Source organism: Zingiber officinale, chromosome 6B, assembly GCF_018446385.1.
Source record: "Zingiber officinale cultivar Zhangliang chromosome 6B, Zo_v1.1, whole genome shotgun sequence".
In the NCBI taxonomy this organism is placed as follows: domain Eukaryota; kingdom Viridiplantae; phylum Streptophyta; class Magnoliopsida; order Zingiberales; family Zingiberaceae; genus Zingiber; species Zingiber officinale.
Window position 1 is genome coordinate 102,840,429 of NC_055996.1, and position 22,847 is coordinate 102,863,275.

Consider the following 22,847-nt stretch of genomic DNA (forward strand, 5'->3'; position numbering starts at 1 on the left):
ATCCTACAAACACGCGAACTACGAGATTCTAACTTATCAAGATCTGGTTTCACACATGTGCCGGACTACCCCAATCCGAATATGTCTTAGACGGGTTTCGCCCATTCCACAATTCTATGGGAGTAGAAGAAACCGATTTAGAAGGTACTAAGTTCAGAGCGTATACTGCTGTCCCCAAAATGAATTTGGTAATTCGAATAACTCATCATCGATCTAACCATCTCCATAAGAGTCCTATTCCTTCGCTCGCTACACCATTATGTTGGGGTGTTCAGGTGCAGACAGTTGGGATTGAATCCCGACCTCTGATAAGTAATTCCTAAACACTCCTAAGAGGTATTCGCCACCACGATCAGACCGTAGTGTCTTGATACTTTTACCTAGTTGTTTCTCCACATCAGCCTTTTACTCTTTGAACTTATCAAAGCACTCGGACTTGCGGCGTATTAGGTAAATGTATCCGTATCTTGAATAATCGTCTATAAAAGAGACAAAATATTCAAAACCACCTCTCGCCTGGATGGACATAGGACCACACAAATCAGAATGAACCAATTCTAACACTTCTTTGGCTCTATACCCCTTAGCCTTAAAAGGCCTCTTGGTCATTTTACCTTCCAATAAAGATTCACAAGTTGGAAAATATTCCAAGTCTAATGAACCCAAGAGTCCCTCGGCTATAAGCCTTTGAATCCTACTTAAGTTAATATGACCAAGCCTTAGATGTCAAAGATATGCTTGGTTCATTTCTGAAGATTCTTTTCTCTTATTTGAGTTAGAAGATGAATTATAAATTTCCATGTTTTGCTTTGTGGAAGAAATTAGATTTAAAGTATACAAATTGCCAACTAATGCACCAGAACAGATAATCACTTTATTTCTTTTAATAACTACATCGTTACTGAAAGAAACTGAATATCCATCTAAAAACAGTTTAGAAACTGAAATTAAATTCTTTCTAAAACTGGGTACATAAAGACAATTTCTTAAAACTAAATTTTTATTTCTACTAAAAGATAAGTAGACGTCTCCCACTGCAACAGCTGCCACCTTAGTAGCATTGCTCATGTAGACGGTAATCTCCCCTTTAGATAGTCGTCGGATTTCCTGGAACCCCTGCAAGGAATTACAGACATGATTAGTGGCTCCCGTATCTACACACCAGGTGCTGGTAGATAACACCGCTAAACATGTTTCAACAACTAGAGCATGAGATATACCTTTGTTTTAGTTCTTACGAGGACAGTCCGCCTTCCAATGCCCTGACTGTTTGCAGATGAAGCACTTGCCCTTCGGCTTCTTCACTCCAGCTTTAAATCCTGTACTCTGAGATTTATTCACTTTCTTTGCTGAACCAGCTTGTTTCTTCTTCTTCTTTCCTCTCGGTTTAGAAGTAGAACCATTTTCAGCATAGTGAATTTGAGAATTGTGACGAAATAATCCTTCTGTTGAGGTAGTTCCCCTAATGAATAAATCCTCTTATTCATATTATAGTTCAGTGAACTGCTCAAAACTTCTAGGTAGCGTTTGGAGGATCATATCGATCCGGGTTTCCATAAATTTCTCCTCCAAGGATCATGTCGTTCGGATAAGCCATCATCTTTAGGATATGATCCTTACAGAGTACCCTCTTGCATGGTGGTCATTATCTTTCTCATAGCTTCTTGTCTAGAAGCCCTATCCCGATGACCAAAGAGTTCCTTGAGATTGTTCATAATATCATAAGTTGTTGGTAAATCTTGATGTTGCAATACATTTGACATTGAAGCCAAATGTAACACCGCGCCATCTCATCGCCTTTACCCATCTCTTATGATATTCAATCTCCTCTTGGGTAGATTCAATGGGTGCATCGGGACAAGGTTCATCAGATAAATTTATAGCTTTCAGCAGTTAGAACAATATCCGGTTTCTTTTCCAATCTATGTAATTTGGTCCAGAAGTCTATTTTGTTGAAGTATGATGGATGGGTTGAAAGTCATCCTAAGAATCACAAATAACTTTTGGTCGAACTCTAAATTTAGAATAATATTGATTCCTCAAACAATACTATTTTAAATTAACCAACACCTCATAACACCGTGAATTTTGTATGCCACGTTAGTGTGGACGTATACAATTTCAACATTTGTAAAAGGAGGGTTTTAACCCATTAATTTTATTATCTTGTCAACCTAACTTTTTGACAAATAAAATTAATAGTTGGTATTATTTGGTCACACAAATAATAGCAGTGACTCCGTTGGGGAGGATACTATTAGATGTGTCTAAGTGTACACCATTACTTGACACTAAGTACATTAATAAGATTATGCCCTTCCGTTGGGGAAGATCACACGCTCTTAATTAACTTCCTATAGTCATCCAAAAATGGAAGTCTGTTCTAGTGATCCGCAAACAAGCTCATCCGTTATGGAGGAAGGCACTCAGAGCCAACGCGCAAGCTTGTTTGCATCACTTACAAACCAGTAATGGAGACCATGGGATTTACTTAAAAATCCCTCTCCCACTTAGTTATTTATAAATGATGAATTTTAACTATGCTAGCCTACTAAACTTGTAAACTAACATGCACACACAGCACAATATAAAAGCAATAAATAGAAAATCTAATTTTCAACTATTATGGCTTTTATCTTTAATTGTCTTCCGTGTGTTGTCATCCGAAGCTGCTGCCATATTTGGCCACCGCCACCGGGTCTAACTGTCGCATCCATCTTGCTCCTAGTTCCGCTGCGCCTCTGGTCCTTAGAAGGTTCCACGCTTTGCAAGATTCGATCCGCGACATAAATAGAATTTTACATTTTTGATCCTATATTCCATAAAAGGAATGTACATGTATCTAGATCAAAAATAAAATCCTAATAAAACTAAATACAGCTCCTGCTGTATTTTAACACAATCATGCACACACATATAAATACCCTTGACATGTCCAAGGGTCCAATCACACACATAATAACTAAAAGACATAATAGTTGGATCCTGCATCCATAGAGTTAGCACATCCTACTATTAACCTGCCTAAATTATGTATGACATGTGCATAATTAACCTAATATCAAATACACAGAGGCAAAACCCTAGCTCTGATACCAATTGTTGGTTGCTACTCGTAAAACCTATAGGTTCCACTGTATAAAAATTTTGTACAAAGGTCTGAACCTTTTCCTCGCTACCATGTGTTCTTTTAAATTAAATTTTGGATCGCCTGCGGAACTTAACACGTTTGATCCAAAACTTAATCTATTTGTTCTTTTAGGTTTTGACTTGGATCTCCTGCGGAACTTAACACGTTCGACCCAAGTCTCCTTAAGTTATTAATTCCATTAAATATTAATTTCCATAAAATGTTCCCAGTACTGACGTGGCGAGGCACATGACCTTCTTGGATATGGGAGCAACCACCACCGACTAGACAAAACCTTTAATAGAAAGCTAATATTTAATTTCCTAAAATAACTTTAGGTTAACCTAAGAGAACAATCAAATCACAAGGAAAAGAAAGAAACAAAAGAACACAACATCGAAAAACATATTCGAAATACTAGAATGTAAGCCTCTTGTATTTGGTATTATTTCCATAAATAACTAGCATGATGCGGAAAAGGAAAAACTACTAGTTATACCTTCTAGAAAGACCTCTTGATCTTCTACCGTATTCCTCTTCTAACCTCGGACGTTGTGTGGGCAACGATTTACCAAGATGAGAAACCACCAACCACCTTCTTCTCCTCCAAGCAAGGTTCGGCCACAAAGGAAAACTTCACCAAGGAGAAAAACCAAAATACTAACCAAGCTCCAAGAGATGCTAGCTTCCTCTCCTTCTTCTTCTTCTTCTCCTAGTAGTATCCGGCCACCACAAGAGCTCCAAGGGAGAGGGAGAGGTTCGGCCACCACAAGAGGAAGAGAAGGAGATGATGGCCGGCCACACCAAGGAACAAAAGAGGGAGAGAAATAATAGATGTTGTGTCTCATGAAGGCACCCTCACCCCTTCTTTTATATTCCTTGGCCTAGGAAAATTAGGAAATTTAATTACAATAAAATTTTCTTAATTTTCCTTGACATGAATTAATTGAGAAAAATAAAATAAAATTTCCCAATCAACTTGTAATGGCCGGCCACAATCAAAAGGAGCAAATTAGGAGAGTTTCAATCAACAAATTAAAACTTCCTAATTTGTTTCCGGAAATTTTAAAAAATAAAATTTCTCTTTAAAAATATCTTCATGGTTAATAAAAGGAAATTTCTATAATTTTAATTTTATTAACATGTGAATAATTTTAAAGAGAAAATAAAACATCTCTCCAATCTACAAATAAGGAAAGAGATCTAATCTCTTTCTTTAATCTTTTGTAGATCTTTTACAAGAGAGATATTTTAATTTTAATTCTCTTTAAATTATATCTTCCACATAATAATAAAAATTAAAATTAAATTTCTTTTTTAATTTAATTTGGCCGGCCCCCACTAGCTTGGTTCCCAAGCTAGCTTGACCGGCCCCTTATTGGTGGGTATAGTAGGTGGGTATAGGTGGGTATAGAACTCTATAAATAAGAGGCTACGATAGGGACCGAGAGGAAGAATTGGTTTTGGTCTCCCAATAAAATTAAGCATCCCGTGTTCGCCCCGAACACACAACTTAATTTTATCAATGATAATTCATTCCACTAGAGAACTATCATTGAACTACCGCACCAATCCCAAATTACATTTTTTTTTTTTTTTTGCTCCTTCTTATTATGAGTGTGTTAGTCTCCCTGTGTTTAAGATATCGAATGTCCACTAATTAAGTGAGTTACTGACAACTCATTTAATTAATATCTAAGTCCAAGAGTAGTACCACTCAACCTTATCGTCATGTCGGACTAAGTCCACCTGCAGGGTTTAACCTGACAATCCTTATGAGCTCCTCTTGGGGACATTATCAACCTAGTATCTCTAGGACACAGTTTCCTTCTATAATCAACAACACACACTATAAGTGATACCATTTCCCAATTTATCGGGTTTATTGATTCATCGAACTAAGTCTCACCCATTGATAAATTAAAGAAATAAATATCAAACATATGTGCTTGTTATTATATTAGGATTAAGAGCACACACTTCCATAATAACTGAGGTCTTTGTTCCTTTATAAAGTCAGTATAAAAGAAACGACCTCTAATGGTCCTACTCAATACACTCTGAGTGTACTAGTGTAATTATATAGTCAAGATAAACTAATACCTAATTACACTACGACCTTCTAATGGTTTGTTCCTTTCCATTTTAGTCGTGAGCTACTGTTTATAATTTATAAGGTACTGATAACATCATCTTCTGTATGTGACACCACATACTATGTTATCTACAATATAAATTAAATGAACAACTACAAACAAATGTAGACAATTTGACCAAATGTGATTCTTTATTCATAATGAATGTTTACAAAGCTTAGGCTTTCAGTATACACTCCAACATGACCAAGAAGTAATCTGGAGGCCTAACCAGGAAACAATCTGAATGTCTGACCAAGAAGCATTCTGGAGGCCTAATTAGGAATTGATCTGGAGGTCTGACCAAGAATTGATCTGGAGGTCTGACTAAGACTTGATCTGGAGACCTGACCAGGAATTAGTCTGGAAGCTCGACCAAGAGTTGGTCTGGAAGATCGACCGAGAGATCGTTAGCGATACTCTGATTCGAGACCCGTGGTGATACTCTGGTCCGAGACCAGTGGCGATAACTCGACCCCGACCGAGGGAGGATAAGCCTTGAAATCCATAGAAGCGGAGCCCATAGCAATATAAGAGGACAGAGCCTTTATCATACCTGATGGCGAAGTGATGTTAACCGGCTGGCTCGAATCCCAAATGCCCGTACAACTAGTAAGAGAAATAGTGTCGATCCCTTGACTCCCAAATGCCCGCGGAGTCAGGGAGAAGAATAATCTGAGCCCCGACCGTCAAAGGGAGTGAAGCTCATAGCCATATAAGGGAGCAGAGTTCGTAGCAATAGAAGGAAGTAGAGCACCGCGGGTGAAGGGAGCAGAGCCTGTAGACATAAAAAGCACGCAAAACAGGTGGAGAATACAGAGCATATAGTAATAATAGAGTGAAGTGCCTATAGCAATAAAAGAATACAGAACCCCATGGTAAAGGAGCCTGTAGCAGTAAGAGGATGCAGACTCACATGGTGAAGGGTGCAGAGCCTGTAGCAATAAGAGGATGCAGACCCTCATGGTGAAGGGTGCAGATCTTGTAGCAGTAAGAGGATACAGACCCTCATGGTGAAGAGTGCAGAGCCTGTAGTACACCTGATCGGGGAGCTGAGCCCTTGGTCCTTGATTGGAGAGTAAGACCCCTAGTCTGTAATCAAAGAGTGAGGCCCCTAGATCCTGATCAGGAAGTCGTACTGCGAGTCAATGATCGGGGAGCTATGTCCCTAGTGTAAGAGCGGGGAGCTGTGTCCCTAGTGTATGAGTGGGGAGTTGGGCCCCTAGTGTATGAGTGGGGAGCTGAGCCCCTAGTGTCCGATCAAAAATTGAAGGCCCTAGTCTTTGATCAAGTACTAGGATCTTACTCTCTTATCAGGGAGCTATAGCTGCTCCTATAACTATAAAAAGGGAGCAAAGTTGGTAACATACCTGATCGGGGAGCCGTGCCAACCGGCTAAGGGTTTGTCTCGGTCCCTTGACTCCCGAATACTTGTGGAGTCAGGGAAAAAACATAATGGAAAAACTGACCTGTCGACCAACTAAAGCTCTACTCGATCCCTCGACTCCCGAATACCGATGGAGTGAGGGTAGAAGGTAATATGTTTGTCGGGATCCTCCAGAACTGTGATAATTGCAGAGAACCTCCCGACGTCGTCCATCTTCACATCCCAAAACAGGTGGATGTGTTTCCACAAACGGCGCTAAATTTGATCTTGTCCGAAATCTGAGTCGGATGGACCGTCGGGTGAGGTGGCGAGAATGTTGACCGAGTCGCGACATCCCGGAGGGGGGATGTGGTGAGATGGCTTATGTGTTGACCAAGTCTTCAGAAGTCCTCCGGTCAATGCTATCTGCAGCCAGCGACCGGGTCCCCCCGGTCCCTGATACCCCGAGGCTCGAAGCGGATCCAACGAATACATAAATAATAGACTAATAATATAATAATGAAATAAATGAGGGGCGAGTACGGAATGTTGGATCGAGAAGCGCTAGAGGGGGGGGGGGGAATAGCGCTCGTGGCTATTTCTTTTAATTTAAAACGTGTCGAGTGAAAACGCCGCGGAAATAAATAAAGGCAAACACAGAAGACCACAGATCGTTTACTTGATTCGGAGCCTATGACGACTCCTACTCCAAGGCCCACGCTCGTTGAGCGTTTACGTTGGGCAACAACTATAATCATGAGACTTATTACAATCTAAGTACAGAAAAAATAGTAATTAAGTTAATACCGACAACAAAGAGATGAAAATTTGAAGCTCTGGGTCGTCGGGATGATGTTGCAGCACTTCAGGATCGCCTCGTTAGCATCTTGTAGCGTAAGGATTGCTCGGTAGGTGTTGTTTTGAGCTGCTGCCTTGACCCCCTTTTTATATTGTGCTAGAGGCGCCTCCAAGCCTGTCCAAGGCGCCTCTAGGCCGCCGAGTCGCACGGGTGGATCAGCGCAAACCTGGTCACACCTTATCAAGTTTAAGGCGCCTTCAAGCGTCCTCAAGGCGCCTTCAAGCCCTGGTCCAAGGCGCCTCCAGCTTCATCCGAGGCGCCTCTAGCTCCTCTGGATAGCTAGCTTCGGCTTGCACCCGAGGCGCCTACAAGCCCCATGGAAGCGCCTCGGACACTGTTCATCCGAGGCTAAAGTTGCTTCTTTGCTCCTGCAAAATGTGTTAGTCCCAAACACATACCCTATAAAACAAAGTTAGCACAGAAATGATATAACAGATGATAGTCGACAGTAATCGGACTGTCCGGGTCTGACTTCGGATTTCCAACCGGAAACCTTAGGTCGACCCGATGCCTACTGTTCCCTCTACGGGGAACGCGTCCTCACCTACTCCCCTCAGGAGAGATTACCTGATGTCAGTCCGGTCCTCCAAACTGACTGGACTTTCTGCCTAGGGTTACCGCCCCCTAGGGTTTTTCTCCACCTAAGGTTACCACCCCTAGGACCTAAGGTTACCCCCCCTTAGGATTTTCCTCCACCTAGGGTTACCGTCCCCTAGGACCTAAGGTTACCATCCCTTAGGATTTTCCTTCACCTAGGTTTACCACGCCCTGGGACCTAAGGTTACCGCCCCTTAGGATTTTCCTTCACCTAGGGTTACCACCCCCTAGAACCTAAGGTTACCGTCCTTTAGGTTTTTCCACCTGCCTAACCGCAGTTAGGACTTTCCTGAAACCTCATTTAAGCACATTAGACAACAAGTAATCTTAACTTTGAATCCCTTTGCCATTATCAAAACTTGGGTTCGATTATCGGATGCTTCCCGCACCAACACGGAAAACGTACCTTGGTCCAGGGGCGCCCTCGGATGGGACGCTGCTCGAGTTGTCGGGACCCGGAAGAGTAGACGACACCCGATCAGGATAGAGGACTGGATCTGATGACGTAGAGCGAGACGCGGCACGGAGCTGGATGTGACCTCAACATGCAAGCCGAGTTGTGATATCGGCACTCAGGCCGGGACGAAACATCAGCACACAAGCTGGGATAAAACATCGGCACGCAAGTCGGGATAAAACATCGGCACACAGGCCGGGATAGAACATTGGCACGCAGACCGTGATAAAATAATAACTACACGAAGGCCCAAAACATGACACACAAGCCAGATCAGTGAAAGACAGCATACAAGCCAAATCGACACGAAGGACGGAACACAATGGAAGTGGAGACGGTCGTGTCAGTGATAGCAGGGCCCACGACAGCGAGGGCTTAGAGGCCAGATCAGTGACGAGGGTTGTGAAGCGGCACTAGGGTTGCTGCCGGAGCCCCGGTGGATGGCTGGAGTGCAACGGGGACGGAGGGAGAGCGAAGGCACGTGGTGGGCGTGGCCGCTCATGGTCGACGGCGTTAGCGGGAGGGAGAAGCAAGGCTGGCAACAGCGTGGAGAAGAGAAAGGGGAAGAGGTTATGACGTCAAGAGAGGAAGTGGCGTCGGCGTTCGCGACGGGGTCACGATGGGTGCAAGGGGGCAGAGAGGAGGCATCAGCGGGGAAGCGAGCGTGAGAGGGAAGAGGTGGTGGTCGGAAGCGACGAGGGCGGCATGGCCAGCCCCATGGCAGCGACAGAGAATGACCTGCGGAAGACCTCTTGTGCACTAGGCGACGGAGAAGGCTGCTCAGAGGAGTTGCGACGAAGCTATTCGATGCCGACGTCGCGAAGAGAAGAAGGAAATGGAGAGGCAGTCGTCGTGAGGAGAAGGAGCAGTGGCGAGCGCCGGCGAAGAGCGGAGCATGAGGAAGAGGGGAGGGGCAGTAGCCGGTCTGACAGCGGTGACACGCAAGGAAGAAGAGAGGGAGAGGAGAAGAAGTGGAGGTCGGCGGCCAGCATTGGCGCCCGCGAGGAACTTGGTAGGAAGAGCGAGATCCCCATGGCGGCGGCAGCAAAACATGAACCAAGCCCTCCCTGGAACAGTGCTTCCTTCCCTTCGTATGCCCTAAATAGTGAAAGGATCATATTGCCCCTCCCCTTTCTTCTAACTCCCTCCCTACCCTTAAGCCATATCCGTATCAGTGAGGAACAAGCAAAGGCCAACCAATGAATCAAACCACGGAAGACAATCAAAAGAGGCAATAAACGCTAAGAGGAGACGAGGAAGCACAAAGGACTGGAGTAGGTGCTGCAGAATTTGTTGACCAATCCAGAGTCTCACGTCCTCGACCGCGTCCAATTGCGTTGTCTCCCTTCGTCCAACACCGACCCCAAATCCAAAAGCATCCATTCCATTCAGGCCTACTTACTTACTTTACTTGAGATGAAAGAGAGATTGGCATCACCAGAGGCATCACTAACAACGTGCGACAGTGAGAGTTGGGAAATCGTAGAAGTACGTGACGGTGGCGTCACAAGCAACTTGCTTTTGAAGTAGGTGACAGTGGCATTGACCGTCGGGTACCTGGTAGAAGTCGATGGGGAGGGAAAGGGAAGGATCAACGGAGGGAAGAGGCAGGATAGTAGCGACAGAATAGAAAGTTAGTATGAGAGAGGAGACGATTGGCCCACTTTGCTGGAGCTGCGAAATGGAAGTCGAGTACAAGAGAGTAGCGACCCGGGCCAGGTCCGAACCGGGTCCAACTCGGTCCCAGCCTGGAACCCGTTGACCAGGTTCCTGGCTCAGGACTGTACCAGTTTTAGGGTCGTAAACAAGTCTATTTGAGCTTTGGCATGATCAAGTTTTTTTTTAAAAGTAGGATAATGATAAGCCGAGTTTAAAATTAACTAAGTATTTGAAATGATTGTTTAAGTTTGTCTTGGTTTATTTTTTATGAACTTAAGCTAGTTTAAAGTTTGGCTTAAGTTTGATTCGTTTAGATGTTATCAAGCTCTCAATTCAAGTTTAGTTTGAGTTTCGTTCGTTTAGATATTATCAAACTCTCAATTCAAGTCGTTTGATTGTTTGATTGGTTATTGAATTTGATAATTCAAACTTATTTATTTATTTTTTTTATTTATCAATTTTAATAAGAGTTTTATTAATAAACATAATTCATAAATATTGTTCATGAATATTGTTCATTAATATTATTCACGAACGTTATTCACGAATGTCAATAAGCTGAACACATATGTATTGAAGTTATATATATATATATATATTAAAAATTAATTTATTAGTAATCAGATTGGAATAGTCTTCTAAATGAAAAGCACTATAGCTATTAATATTTTATATATTAATTAATTGTTTAATAATTAATCAATAATTTTTTTATTATATTATTATTCTTAATAATAATTTTTTATATTAATTAATTATTTAATAACTAATTAATATTTTTTACCATATAATTATTTTCAATAAGTCCCAGGACAATCGAGTCCGACAAATAATTTTATAAATTTATAATTTTTAAAAATAATAACATAATAATTTTGAGCTATGGTGAATTGTGCACGAACTATAAATTAGCGGTTTCAAATCGTAATCGTTTTAGACAATTTAGGTTAATAGTCGGCCCCTAAGAACCATCGAATCAGCAATTTCGAATCATCGAATCGTCGGTTCTAAACTAGGGATGGATCTATAGTAGAGGAGTTTATGGTCAATTTTTTATAATAAATTTAATTCAAAATTCGTTGAATATTAATATTCATTGCAAATTTTGCAATGAAGATAATTTGCAATGAATTTGGTGATGAAAATTTTTGTTGCTAATTATGTGATTATTTTTTTTGTTATTAATTTCATTACCGTTAGTGACGATTTCTTTTTTATCGCTAATTTTGTTATGAATTTGTGATAAATTTTGTTCGTCATTAAAATTCATCACTAAATCCATGTTTTTTCTAGTGAAGCAAAGGCTTTCGTGCGTTAGGTAATTCAATCTTCAAAGGTTTTCTTGCGCAACATTGGGTTTCTCGAATGACATGAACAACATCAGCTCGTTGTCTCCATGCGGCAGCCGCCGTGAGCAACGACGCAGCCTCAGCCGCAAGCAAGGTCATTATCCCCCAGAAGTGAGACTGATATGACTAGTATTTCTTAATGGTCAAGTATAATTTCTGATACCCCATGGTAAGTTACGTTGCTATGAGTTGTAGAATGAGCACGCATATGCAAGGAATTTGTACTATAAAGTAAACAATTGAATTGCTATTTTAGCGAGTTTATTTATCAAAGCGTTCTCCTTGATTTCAAAATCAATCTTCTGTAGGCTAACGTCTATTCAATGCCCCCAACCAAAACAAATTAACAATGCTTCAAGATAATCGCAAAGACCATGTGTAAAAAAGATGAAGAAGGAATCGAAGACATCGACCATCCTTCATTTTTTTTTTTTTTGCTCTTTTTTTATTATATATTATTATGTTGTTGATATGATCAACTAGAAAATAATGTGATAATCAAGATTGATACAAATATGATTAAAATATGGCCAATCACCATAATATTAATTGATGCCGAAGAGGATGGGATCATATTGGATCTATTTGATAATAATTACATATAATTAAGAGTAATTTATGGGATGACAGTAGTGAATATTTGGCGATTACTAGTCAATTGAGCTATTATTGCAAGTTAACTATAGGCTACTTTTGGCTGTGCATGGCCGGTTTTGCTTAATGGTGGCAAACAATCGGGAAAGATCACTTGGAGAAGACGGTTAGATCTTTGAAGATGAGTTCTCAAAGATATATTTCAACTAATCAATGCATCAAACAATCAAATACCTTGGGCAGATGTTTTTCTGAAATCTGCCCTACGGAATGCTTATTATTGCTATCTTGAATTTCTTTAATCGTGTTCTATCTTTAAAAAATAATAATTATTAGATTTAAAGGTTAACAAGTTTAGGAAGGCAATAATTAATATTTGTGAAAATTATATACTCTAATAAATTTTATATTAAATGTAATTAGAAAGTGTTTATAACCACATTTATCTCAAGAAATTATTATAATGGTTATTTATCTTACTATCTTACTGTATTTATTTATTTATTTTACTATTTTATTTAGAATATGTACTCTTTACTCACTAATTTTGTTAAAGTCTAAAATAAAATTACATTAATATTTTTTTTTTACTAAAAATAATTTTAAACCTTATTAATAATTTTCTTTGATTATTTTTATATAAAAATATGTATGGTTTCATATCTTAGGATTAACAACAACGTGAGTAGAGAAGTTTCTATAAATACCTTGGGTCAATGATTTTAGAAAGTATATATTTCTTGCCCTTTTGGCTGAAATAAAAAATTAAATTAATTTGTTATGAGATAGAGATCGTTACAATGTATGGGCCTAGTGCACTAATTTATCTTATTATTTTATTAAGAATTTAAACTTTTTACTAATTAATTTTGGTAAATCCGAAAATAATATTTGTTAATATATTTTTTTTTCTTTTCATACTAAAAATAATTTTAAGGCTTATTAGTAATTTTTTCTAATTATTTTTTATATAAAAAATATACACTGTCATGATTCTCTTTAGTCTCATATCTGTAATATTGCAAGTTGAGAAGATTCTATAATACATTAGGTCGGTGATATTAAAAAAGTAGATCTTTCTTGATCTTTTCACTAAGATCAAGTGTAATATTTGTTCTTATATTTGATATAAAAAGGTATGACATATTATGATACACTCTTATCGAGTCCTTTGGTAAAATATTGAACATTTATTGATCTCTATGTACAATAATTCAATTTCAAGCTTCAACAATTTTACTTCTTATGATTGATGAAGTAAGCAAACACACCAACAAATGGAGCATTGACATAAGTGGTGGGCTCAGTTAGCGCCGCCCGACGTCGATCATCGTCGAAGTAATCTGTTCCATTGTTAGGCCCTCCGATAATAGCTCCAGTCAGCTCATTTAGATTAGGATTGGGGTTGTCTAAGTAAGAGAAGCCGTCTGTGCATGGAATGAAAGAGGGATGCACATCGATGGACGGGAGGGAGGACGCTCTGTGATGAACATGTTGAGGGAACTTGGGGCCGAAACCGACCATGTAAGACATTCCCATTGGATTGGTGCCTAAGATGTAGTCCGCCTACATCGACAAATTAACAACATTAATTCATTGATATTCAGAGAAAGCAATTAATAGAGTTTTGATGGTAAATTAATTACCTGATTTTTTGCAAATTCTACAAGCTTCCAAGCGGGGAATTTGGTGTTGCCGCAAGTGATTCTTTGCCTAGCTAGCCTGACATGTTTAGCATAGATAAGAGCGAGCAAAGAAAGTGAACCGACGGCTTGATTGTTGCACCCTTCGGTCTTAAAGAGCAGACCCCCTAGACATATATAAATAATTAAATCAATTATATATTCTCTAATTTGAGAAATATTTTCACTCTGGCATTTAATTTTTTCCATCGAGAAAATGATAATTAATAACACGAGAAGTTATTCGTTAATTGACGAACCTGGTGTGTATTGGATGGTCCTGGTGGGGGATTCTGGTAGCACGCCGCATGCAAAGGTTTGAGCTTCTTTTTTGTACTGACCAATCTGCAATTTTAATTTGTTAAAAAAAATTGTCATAATTAAGTAAAAAAATAAAGCCGGTTTATAATTTTAAAAATTATTTTGAAAAGTAAATATATTTATTTTATATTTATATTCATTAATAGATATATGAAAATTAATTAATACCTGGCTTAGGAGGACGTAAATTCCTGCATGTTTATTGTCCCATGAAAACTCAGTGTCAATAGAAGAATAGTCAGTTACTTCTTGCATGAGTTTGATTTTTCGAATGGCTGCGTCAACATGTTTTTGGTATTTTTGGCTGTCGGTGGCTTTATTCAACCATGCTCCAGCCCAAGCTAACTCATCCTGCAACATAATTATATAAATATTTTACTAGAAATAAAAGCAATTAATTAAAACTATATTAATTATAATTACTTGGTAGCCGCTGAAATCACAGTAAAATGGGCAGACTGCGTCGCCAATGCTATCGCTGTATGAGCCCTGGTAGGTGTTTGCGAAATAATACGCCTGCAAAAAATTTATAAAAAAAACAAATAAATTAAATTGTATGCTTTTATATGCGTTGGAACATTAATTAAGCATTGATAATTGAGTGCAAGCGTATTGTGCATGTGTGTGCGTGTTGAATTTAAATAAGCATAGAAGTTAGTTCTGTATGCGTAGGAGAACTTATATACGTATATAATCCTAAAATCTTTGAAATTATATACATTTTTCTAGTGATAAAATACTATCACGATACCGTTTATATAGCGCTAATCACTTGTATTAATAATTTCAGGGTTTCAAATACGTACCTCCTTCGCTTTAGACAACAAGCGCCAGGAGTAGGCAGGGTCGGCGATCTTGAAGACGATTGAGGCAGCAGCCAGCGCGGCGGCGATCTCGCCGGCGACCTCGGAGCCCGGATGAGTGGTGTTGACGGCGTACACGGGGCGCGGGGTGTCCATGTCCTCGGGCCGTTCCCAGCAGTTGTGGTCACTGTAGGGGTTGCCCACCATGGCGTAGACCGTGTTGGGCAAGTTGGCCGTGGCCTTGAGCAAGAAATCCGTGTTCCATTTCAGAGTTTCCGCAGCATTAATCCACTCGTCTCCCATGGCCATCCCGTCGCCGAACTCGATGATGCTCCACGCCAACAACGTCGCCGTGAACGCCATCGGAAAGCTGTACTTCACGTTGTCCCCCGCGTCGTAGTATCCCTCCGTTAGATCAACCTAAAAAAATTAAGAAACGTAATACAAGTTGGTCCTCGTAGACACAAGAATAGGCAGGCATGTATAGATAGCTAAATTGTCTTACACCACCCTCTTGGCCATCGCGTAGAGCAGAGTTCTTTCTCCAAGTCATGCGCTGCCAAGAAGGGAGCTGGCCTGATCGCTGCCCTTCGAAGAACAACAAGCTCTTGCTCAGCGCGAGCTTGTAATCGTGCTTTTGCTCCCATCCAACCGATGCCGTTGACATCAACAACAACACACCACAAACAACAACGCAAATCCTCTCCATCGACATTTTCTTTTCCTTTCAAGTCAATTCTTTGTCATCTTAATTAATCGGTATTTTATAGACACAGATGATCTTAATAGGATAGTGGTTCATGACACCATTGTTCAACATTCTCACTTGCCAAATAAGGCAATAAATTTCCTTAAGAAGTATATATATATATATATATATATATATATATAACTATGCATGATATGATCTAATCAACGAAATATTGAATTGATTCGTAATAGTTTATTCCATTTAATTTGGAAAGAAACCATCCTTACAATAATACATGTCTAATTTTGTGAACATTTGAAAATATATAGAGGAAAGTAAGTAGGGGAAATGACTCTAGAGGAACTCCTCTTTGGTTGACTAAAATAAATATGCTATTAGCGACAGATTTAGTGACACACGTTTAATTTCTTTCTCTAGCTATATAGAGACAGATTTATTAATTATCGTTGCTATTAGTGACAGACTTAAAATATCCGTTGCTACTAATAATGGGTTGATGATAAATTCCATTTTTTTTTGCTGCTACTAATATCCGTTGCTACCAATTGGTAGGTATTGCAACTGATATTATTGCAATGGATTTAGTAGGTGCTTTATTTTACATTCATATTATGAATTGGGTTCTGTCTTTAATAATTGATTGATTAGATTCTCACTTAGCGGGACTTTGCCAAAAAGTAAAGTCCAGCCAATTCTTATTATTGTAAGATATAAGAAAATAAGTAATATATATATCCGTCTGTGACTGGAACGCCTAGATCAAATCTGATTTTGGGGCCCCAATTGATAAACAGTTTGTTTAAACTGGGGGAAGCTAATAAAATTTTGTCTTTTTATTCGAGAGTTGGGCTATCACTACAAGAAAAAAAAATAGTATTATTGACGGAATTATCGACGAACTTTTGTTTTCGTCAGTATATTTAGGCTTTCTGATAGAATTAACTTGTTCCGTTGATAATGGTTGAAAATTACCAATGGCTATACTCTTTCTGTCATAAATGGTTGTCGGATAAAGCATAATGTTAGGGTTGTACTGACGGAATTGATATTCCATCAGTAATTCTCAAGACTTCCAACGGATTTTATATTCCGTCGATAACAGAAATATCGACGGAATTGATATTTCATGGGTAACTTTGAGAATTACCTACGGAATTGAGTTATTCCATCGGTAACCTTGAGAATTACCGATGGAATATCAATTCCATCGGTAATGTCTATTAGATCTAGGGCACACGGCCAAACCTTTTCCCTTCATGCACGCGGCCTTCTCCTCCGATCTCTTGAGCTTTGGTGATTCGGTAAGTTTCCCCTCTTCCCATCTCTTCCCGACGACAGCGGAGACTAGCTGTCGATACAGCACGCCGCTCCGCCGCCACAGCACGCCAGCTGCGTGCTGTGCCGGCCGCTAGAATGCGGCTGGCTATCGTTGCCTGCATGTGCATGGCGGCCGCTGCCAGCACGCGCTTGGCGGGTGTGCCCTCTGCCAGCATGCGGCTGGCGGCTATGCCCGTCGCTAGCGCGTAGCTATGCCCTCCGCTAGCACGTAGCTGTGCCCTCCGCTAGCATGCGGCTAGCGGCCACCAACACGCGATTGCCTTATTTACAACGGCTTATTTTGTTGAATTTATCATAGCATGTCATTTTTTCTATTAATTTTAGCTAAATTTTATTTCTATTGCAGTATACTGTATTTGCTACTCTTCTTCAGTCAGACTATATATATATATATATATATATATATATATATATATATAGGTATAATTTACATGGTTGATTTTAGATGTAGGTTAAATTTAATATCTTGATATATAAGATGATATAGTCATATCGTGATTTTAGTTTTGGTAGATACTACATGTTCAATATACGAAAAAATAATCTAAGTTTCTTTTGGTCTACTAAGTTAAATGTTCAATAGAAAGTGAACGTTATGTTTGATCTAACCTATTATGTTGTGTTTGAAACTACTCACATTATATTATGTTTGATTACTTTATTTAAGGTTAAATTAAATTGTACAAGTTTAATAGTGTTTTAAATTGTATTCCTATTAGGTGACAATATCTATGAATAAAATATAGATGTACAATCGATTAGAAAAATGATTTATTAGAGATAATTTTATTGTTGAAGTAAAATAATTTGTCCAGAATATATGAATGATGTCGAGTTACGATGTCCATGCAATCATAAAAAAATTATCAAAATAGAATTTTTCGTGATGAGGATACTGTGAAAGTACATATATGTAGAAATGATTTTGTACAAAATTACTACAATTTGTACTGTCACGGAGAGTCTTATTTGTATGAATCAATTGAGTCTTCTGGTGATTTTTCATTTGACAAAACTTTTATTGTGCCTGAATTAATAATTTTTACTATGTCTGAATCATCAACTTATGATCTATCAAATCATGATAATTAATTTTTTTTTTGAGATTTGTTCAATTATAAATTAAATTTTTTTATCATATATAATTCATGCAAAATATATTTATTATATTTTGATAATTTACTAAACTAATATTTAAATTTTGTATTGTTATATGTTTCAGAAGTTCACGTCTTGATTATCATTTACTCATATTACCTATCCAGGTATCAAAACTTATTTAGTTATATATGCAACATTTTTAGTTATATATAAATATAATATAAATCTATCATATTTACCATTCTACATGATTTTCTATTCTAATTTGAGATATAATTGTACTTTTTGGATTATGAATAGATGTTGTAATTTTTTTATATTATTTTGTTTGTAAGAATGGTTCTATTATGTATATGGATGGATATGGATTTTCTATTGCTATTTTAGATACTATTTGGATTGTGAAATTTAATTGTGGATTGTGAATAACATTTATATATATGAAAATATCATCATTTATTATGACTCTTTAGGTATAAAAATTGTATACATGTTTGGCCTAAATAGGAAGATAATCTATGAATTTTTTTTCTATTTATGTCAGAATACCGATGAAATTATTATTCCGTTAGTAATCTTCGACGAAATACTCAATTCTGTCGGTAATTCCATTTAGTGATTATCGACGGGATAATTAATTCCATCGATAATCACCAACGGAATGTGTCATTCCGTCGATGATCCTCGACGGAAAAAATTCCGTCAGCAACTGCTAAAACAATTAGCATTGAATTAAGTTACGGGTACTGACAAAATATATTATTCCGTTGATAAATCTATCGATGGAATATATTTTTCAGTTGATAAATTTATCAATGGAATATCTGTTCTGTCGATAATATTACTAATGAATACATGAATCCATTGGAATATACTTTTTCGACGAATTTTACACTAACACATTATTTGCCATCGTAATTCCATCGGTACACGTCTTCGTCGACGGAATTATGACGGAATAAGTTGTCGGTAATGCTTCTTTTTTTGTAGTGTATAGTGTTCGAGCTAAAAAAAAATTAAAATAAATAAAATTTTAGGTGCTTACAGTGTATAAAATTTAAAATATAATGTTTATGGTTTAGGATTCAAAGATGACATACTGAAATATTGAGGCTGGATCACTTCCAGATGAGCATCAGTCTCTCTCTATATATAATAGTAATTATATAATATAGAAATGGGAAGGAAGCACAAATTTTAATTTTATTTATTTATTTTACAAGTTTGCATTTGTCACTAATTTTTGGTAACTCAAATTAACTTCTTTTTCTCCCTTTCACTTAGGAATATTCTTTTGGTTAGTATATACGGGAATGCACCCATAATTATATATAACTAAATTATTTTGGGAGTGTCATTTAATTTTGTTATACGTGGTATTTATTAACTTATATGCTTGCCTAAATTAATTTTTTGAAGGATATAAAAAAAATAAATTTGGTTTATTAATTCATTAGTTTAGTTTCGATTGCATAATTAGTTAAATTATTGGTCTCGATTGAACTTACACAAAAAATTAAAATCCAACATAACCGTTAATGTTCAAAAAATGTTATAGAATACTTTGCATAATCTACGAGAAGAAATATATATTTATGTTTCTTTCAAAGAAACATCATTTTTACTATGAATGAACTTGATATATTATAAAAATACGTCAAAAAATTGTCAACCATGGTTTGAATATTATTGTGCATTTTCATTCATTTGGTCGACAGAATATCCATTGTGTATCAATGATGAAATTGTTATCTTGACAGCCCTTTTAGGGTAGCTCCTTACTATTTAGAAGGGAGATAAATTACGGAGATTTTACCTACTAACAACAACACATATAAGGAGGAGTTGAGGCAACCAGCATTCCATACTTGCTATAAATCAACTTCAGACCTATATGAATTAACTATGTCAATCCACGGGGGCACAAGTGAAAAGAGGTTGAAGGAGTTAATAACCATGATGCCTCGGCGCACCAGAGCTTTGCTCCAACGGTAAAATGAACCATCTTGATGTAGCAGAGAGAACATCTGAAAACTATGTGAACAAGAGGAAGGAGAGGTTCTAATGAAGACATGCACTGCCCATGAAGGGATGCTCATTATTGTTGAATCAATGAGCAGCTATCCTTAGCTTTGATCCTCTTGTGGTGAGATCTTCTACTCATGATGGCTTATTAGACCTGAGAATGTGATCCAAGGTTTGGATCCATAATAATGTCTTCTTTATCTTTAATTTTCTGGGTTGATTTATGGAATTAGTAGAGTTGCAACACAATGATCAAGGGTTCGACATGGTAGTTCTGTTTAAGTTTAAATCTTAATCCCTGTGTTAGTGTGTTTTTGAACTTTTAGGATCTTAATGATTTCTTCTAGATACTACAAATATTCTCCTTTTATACATTCTTTACATGATTTATTATTTTTAATAAATTTTTCAAACAAAACTAAATAGGTTTATCTAAAAATTAAATTGACGATATCTAAACTATTATTTTTTTATTATACCTTCTAAAAATATAATAAAAAATTATTGAATATGTCAACACTCTTTCTAAAATTGATGAATCAAACCTTTTTAGTCTCAGCTTAAATACAAAACTTGGAGAGCACGTGATCAGATATTCTTTTTTTTTATTTGTCTCTGTGATCAATCAAGTCAGTTGGGTTGGCTTATTTTCAATGGCGCAGCTAGGAATTTATGTCTGCCTGAGATAAAAACTTCTAATGCCAAATAACCAAAAAATATCCCTGGGTTATCCTACACAAATAGTTGGGTTTGTCTATCTATTTATCTAGCTAGTTAGTCGGTTTGTTTGGTCTTTTTGTGTGGTATGTATGTCTTGGTTTGTTCTGGGTTTTATTCTATTCTAAATTCTAATTTTCAATGGAATCAGAGCTATAGTTGTTTCATCGTATGCTATGACAATAAAGTTAGGATTTTTCAACGATTTATTAAAGTTTTTATACAAGAATAGGTTTTGCTAACATAAAACAATATTAGATCATCAAAAATCAAAAGAAAACCTAGAATAAGCTTGGTTTTCCAAGTTTTTCATGTTTTTCACAAAGAACATGATGAACAATGATAACCACCACTATTTTCATGGAAAATTGTCATGTTTGATCCATTTTTAAGTCAAATCATCATGGATCAATCGATTGCCATGGTCTGGCAATTGACTGCAAGCCTAAAGTAGCGAATAGATCAACGGGAATCAATTAGTCGGTTCAATCCATTGATACCAATTGATTGCTTTAATTCAGCAATCCATTGGCACAACTGGATCGAACACAGGATCGATTTTGATCGATTAGCACGATTGACTATAGCTACCAATAGATTGGCCATTTTTGCTAATCAATTGATAGCCTTGAAGTCATACACAAAACCAATTTTAATCGATCTGCCAAATCGATAGTCGACACCAATCGATTGGTGATTTTCACTAATTAATTCATGGCCTTGAAGTCGAACACAGAATCAATTTAAATCAATTAGCCGAATCGACTCCTAATTGAGGCAATCAATTGCTCATTTTCAACAATCAATTGTCAATTCTAAAGTTAAGCACAAAAGGCTCTTGGATTTACTAGCGAATCGATTGGCGATCACCAATTGATTGCTAGGAATCAACAATTGATTGCTCAGTATGATGTTGAATATAGAAGGTTCTGTGATCGATTAGCGGGAACGATTGATGATACTAATCGATTGACACACACCATCAATTGATTGATGGTCGTAAAGTTGGATGCAATAGGCTTTCAAGTCGATTGGTGTAATCGATTGGTTGTTGTCAATCGATTGCCATATAATATCTATAGATTGATAAGCCTAAACTTGAGCTATTAAGATTAATCAAATGATTGTCTATTTGAGTAAGCTTCCTAGGAATTTCTTGGGTCTATCTACATACGTGCTACTAAATTGAACTATTGTGTAAGTTCAAAGGAAGATATTTTATGTAGGTTTTGTACATTTTGTGTAGGTAGATGTATATTTATACTGAAAGTAATTGACCTAATTGAAAGTTACTTTTAGGCTAGATATATGTTTAAGGCTAGCTTATGACTAAAGAACAAAACATTTCTCTATTTGTTCAAATCATACACAGAATATGCCAGTGTAGTGTCTGAAATCGCTTATTTCATTAATGATATTTATTGGATTAAATTATAATTTAATAAGAATTTAGATTTATTTAATTAAGAGGATTTATTGGATTAATTACAATTTAATTAGATTTCAAATTTATTTAATTAAGGTTATTTATTAGATTAATTATATTTAATTAGAATTCATATTTAATTAAGAAAGTTATTAGTTTAAATATATAGATTTAGTTAATTAGTTAGCTTACATTTATGGAATTTAATTTGATCAACTTTATTAAGAAAATTATTGGATATAAATATTAATTTTATACTCAAATATATATTTTTATAGCCATACAAAATAATATTAATTAAATAAAAATAAGAAAAAAATATATAAGATTAATATATTATATATATAACGTGTAACATGTAAAATATATTTAATAACTAATAAACTACAATGAATGCTAGTTAATTTAGTTAATTGGTTGCTATAATTATAAATAATCATCTCTTTTCTTCTTGTAAATCATCCACAAGGATAAGGGTGACGTTCAAAACCGCATATCAGAGTGACATTCAAAACTGCATATCATAATGCGTCAGTTTTGGCAATTATAGTAAGTTTTTTTAATTAGTTATCAAAT

At 37.0% G+C, this 22,847-nt stretch overlaps 1 protein-coding gene across 1 annotated transcript; it reads right to left on the reverse strand.

Moving 5' to 3' along the window:
* Positions 1 to 13,382: 13,382 nt before the first annotated feature.
* On the reverse strand, positions 13,383 to 15,661 carry LOC121991303 (endoglucanase 8-like). Its single transcript, XM_042545316.1, has 7 exons — positions 15,458 to 15,661; positions 14,956 to 15,372; positions 14,573 to 14,665; positions 14,318 to 14,500; positions 14,089 to 14,173; positions 13,793 to 13,956; positions 13,383 to 13,712 (listed from the first exon to the last, which is right to left on the reverse strand). Exons 1-7 carry the CDS (start codon positions 15,659 to 15,661, stop codon positions 13,383 to 13,385), a joined length of 1,476 nt encoding a protein of 491 aa, XP_042401250.1.
* Positions 15,662 to 22,847: the final 7,186 nt, after the last annotated feature.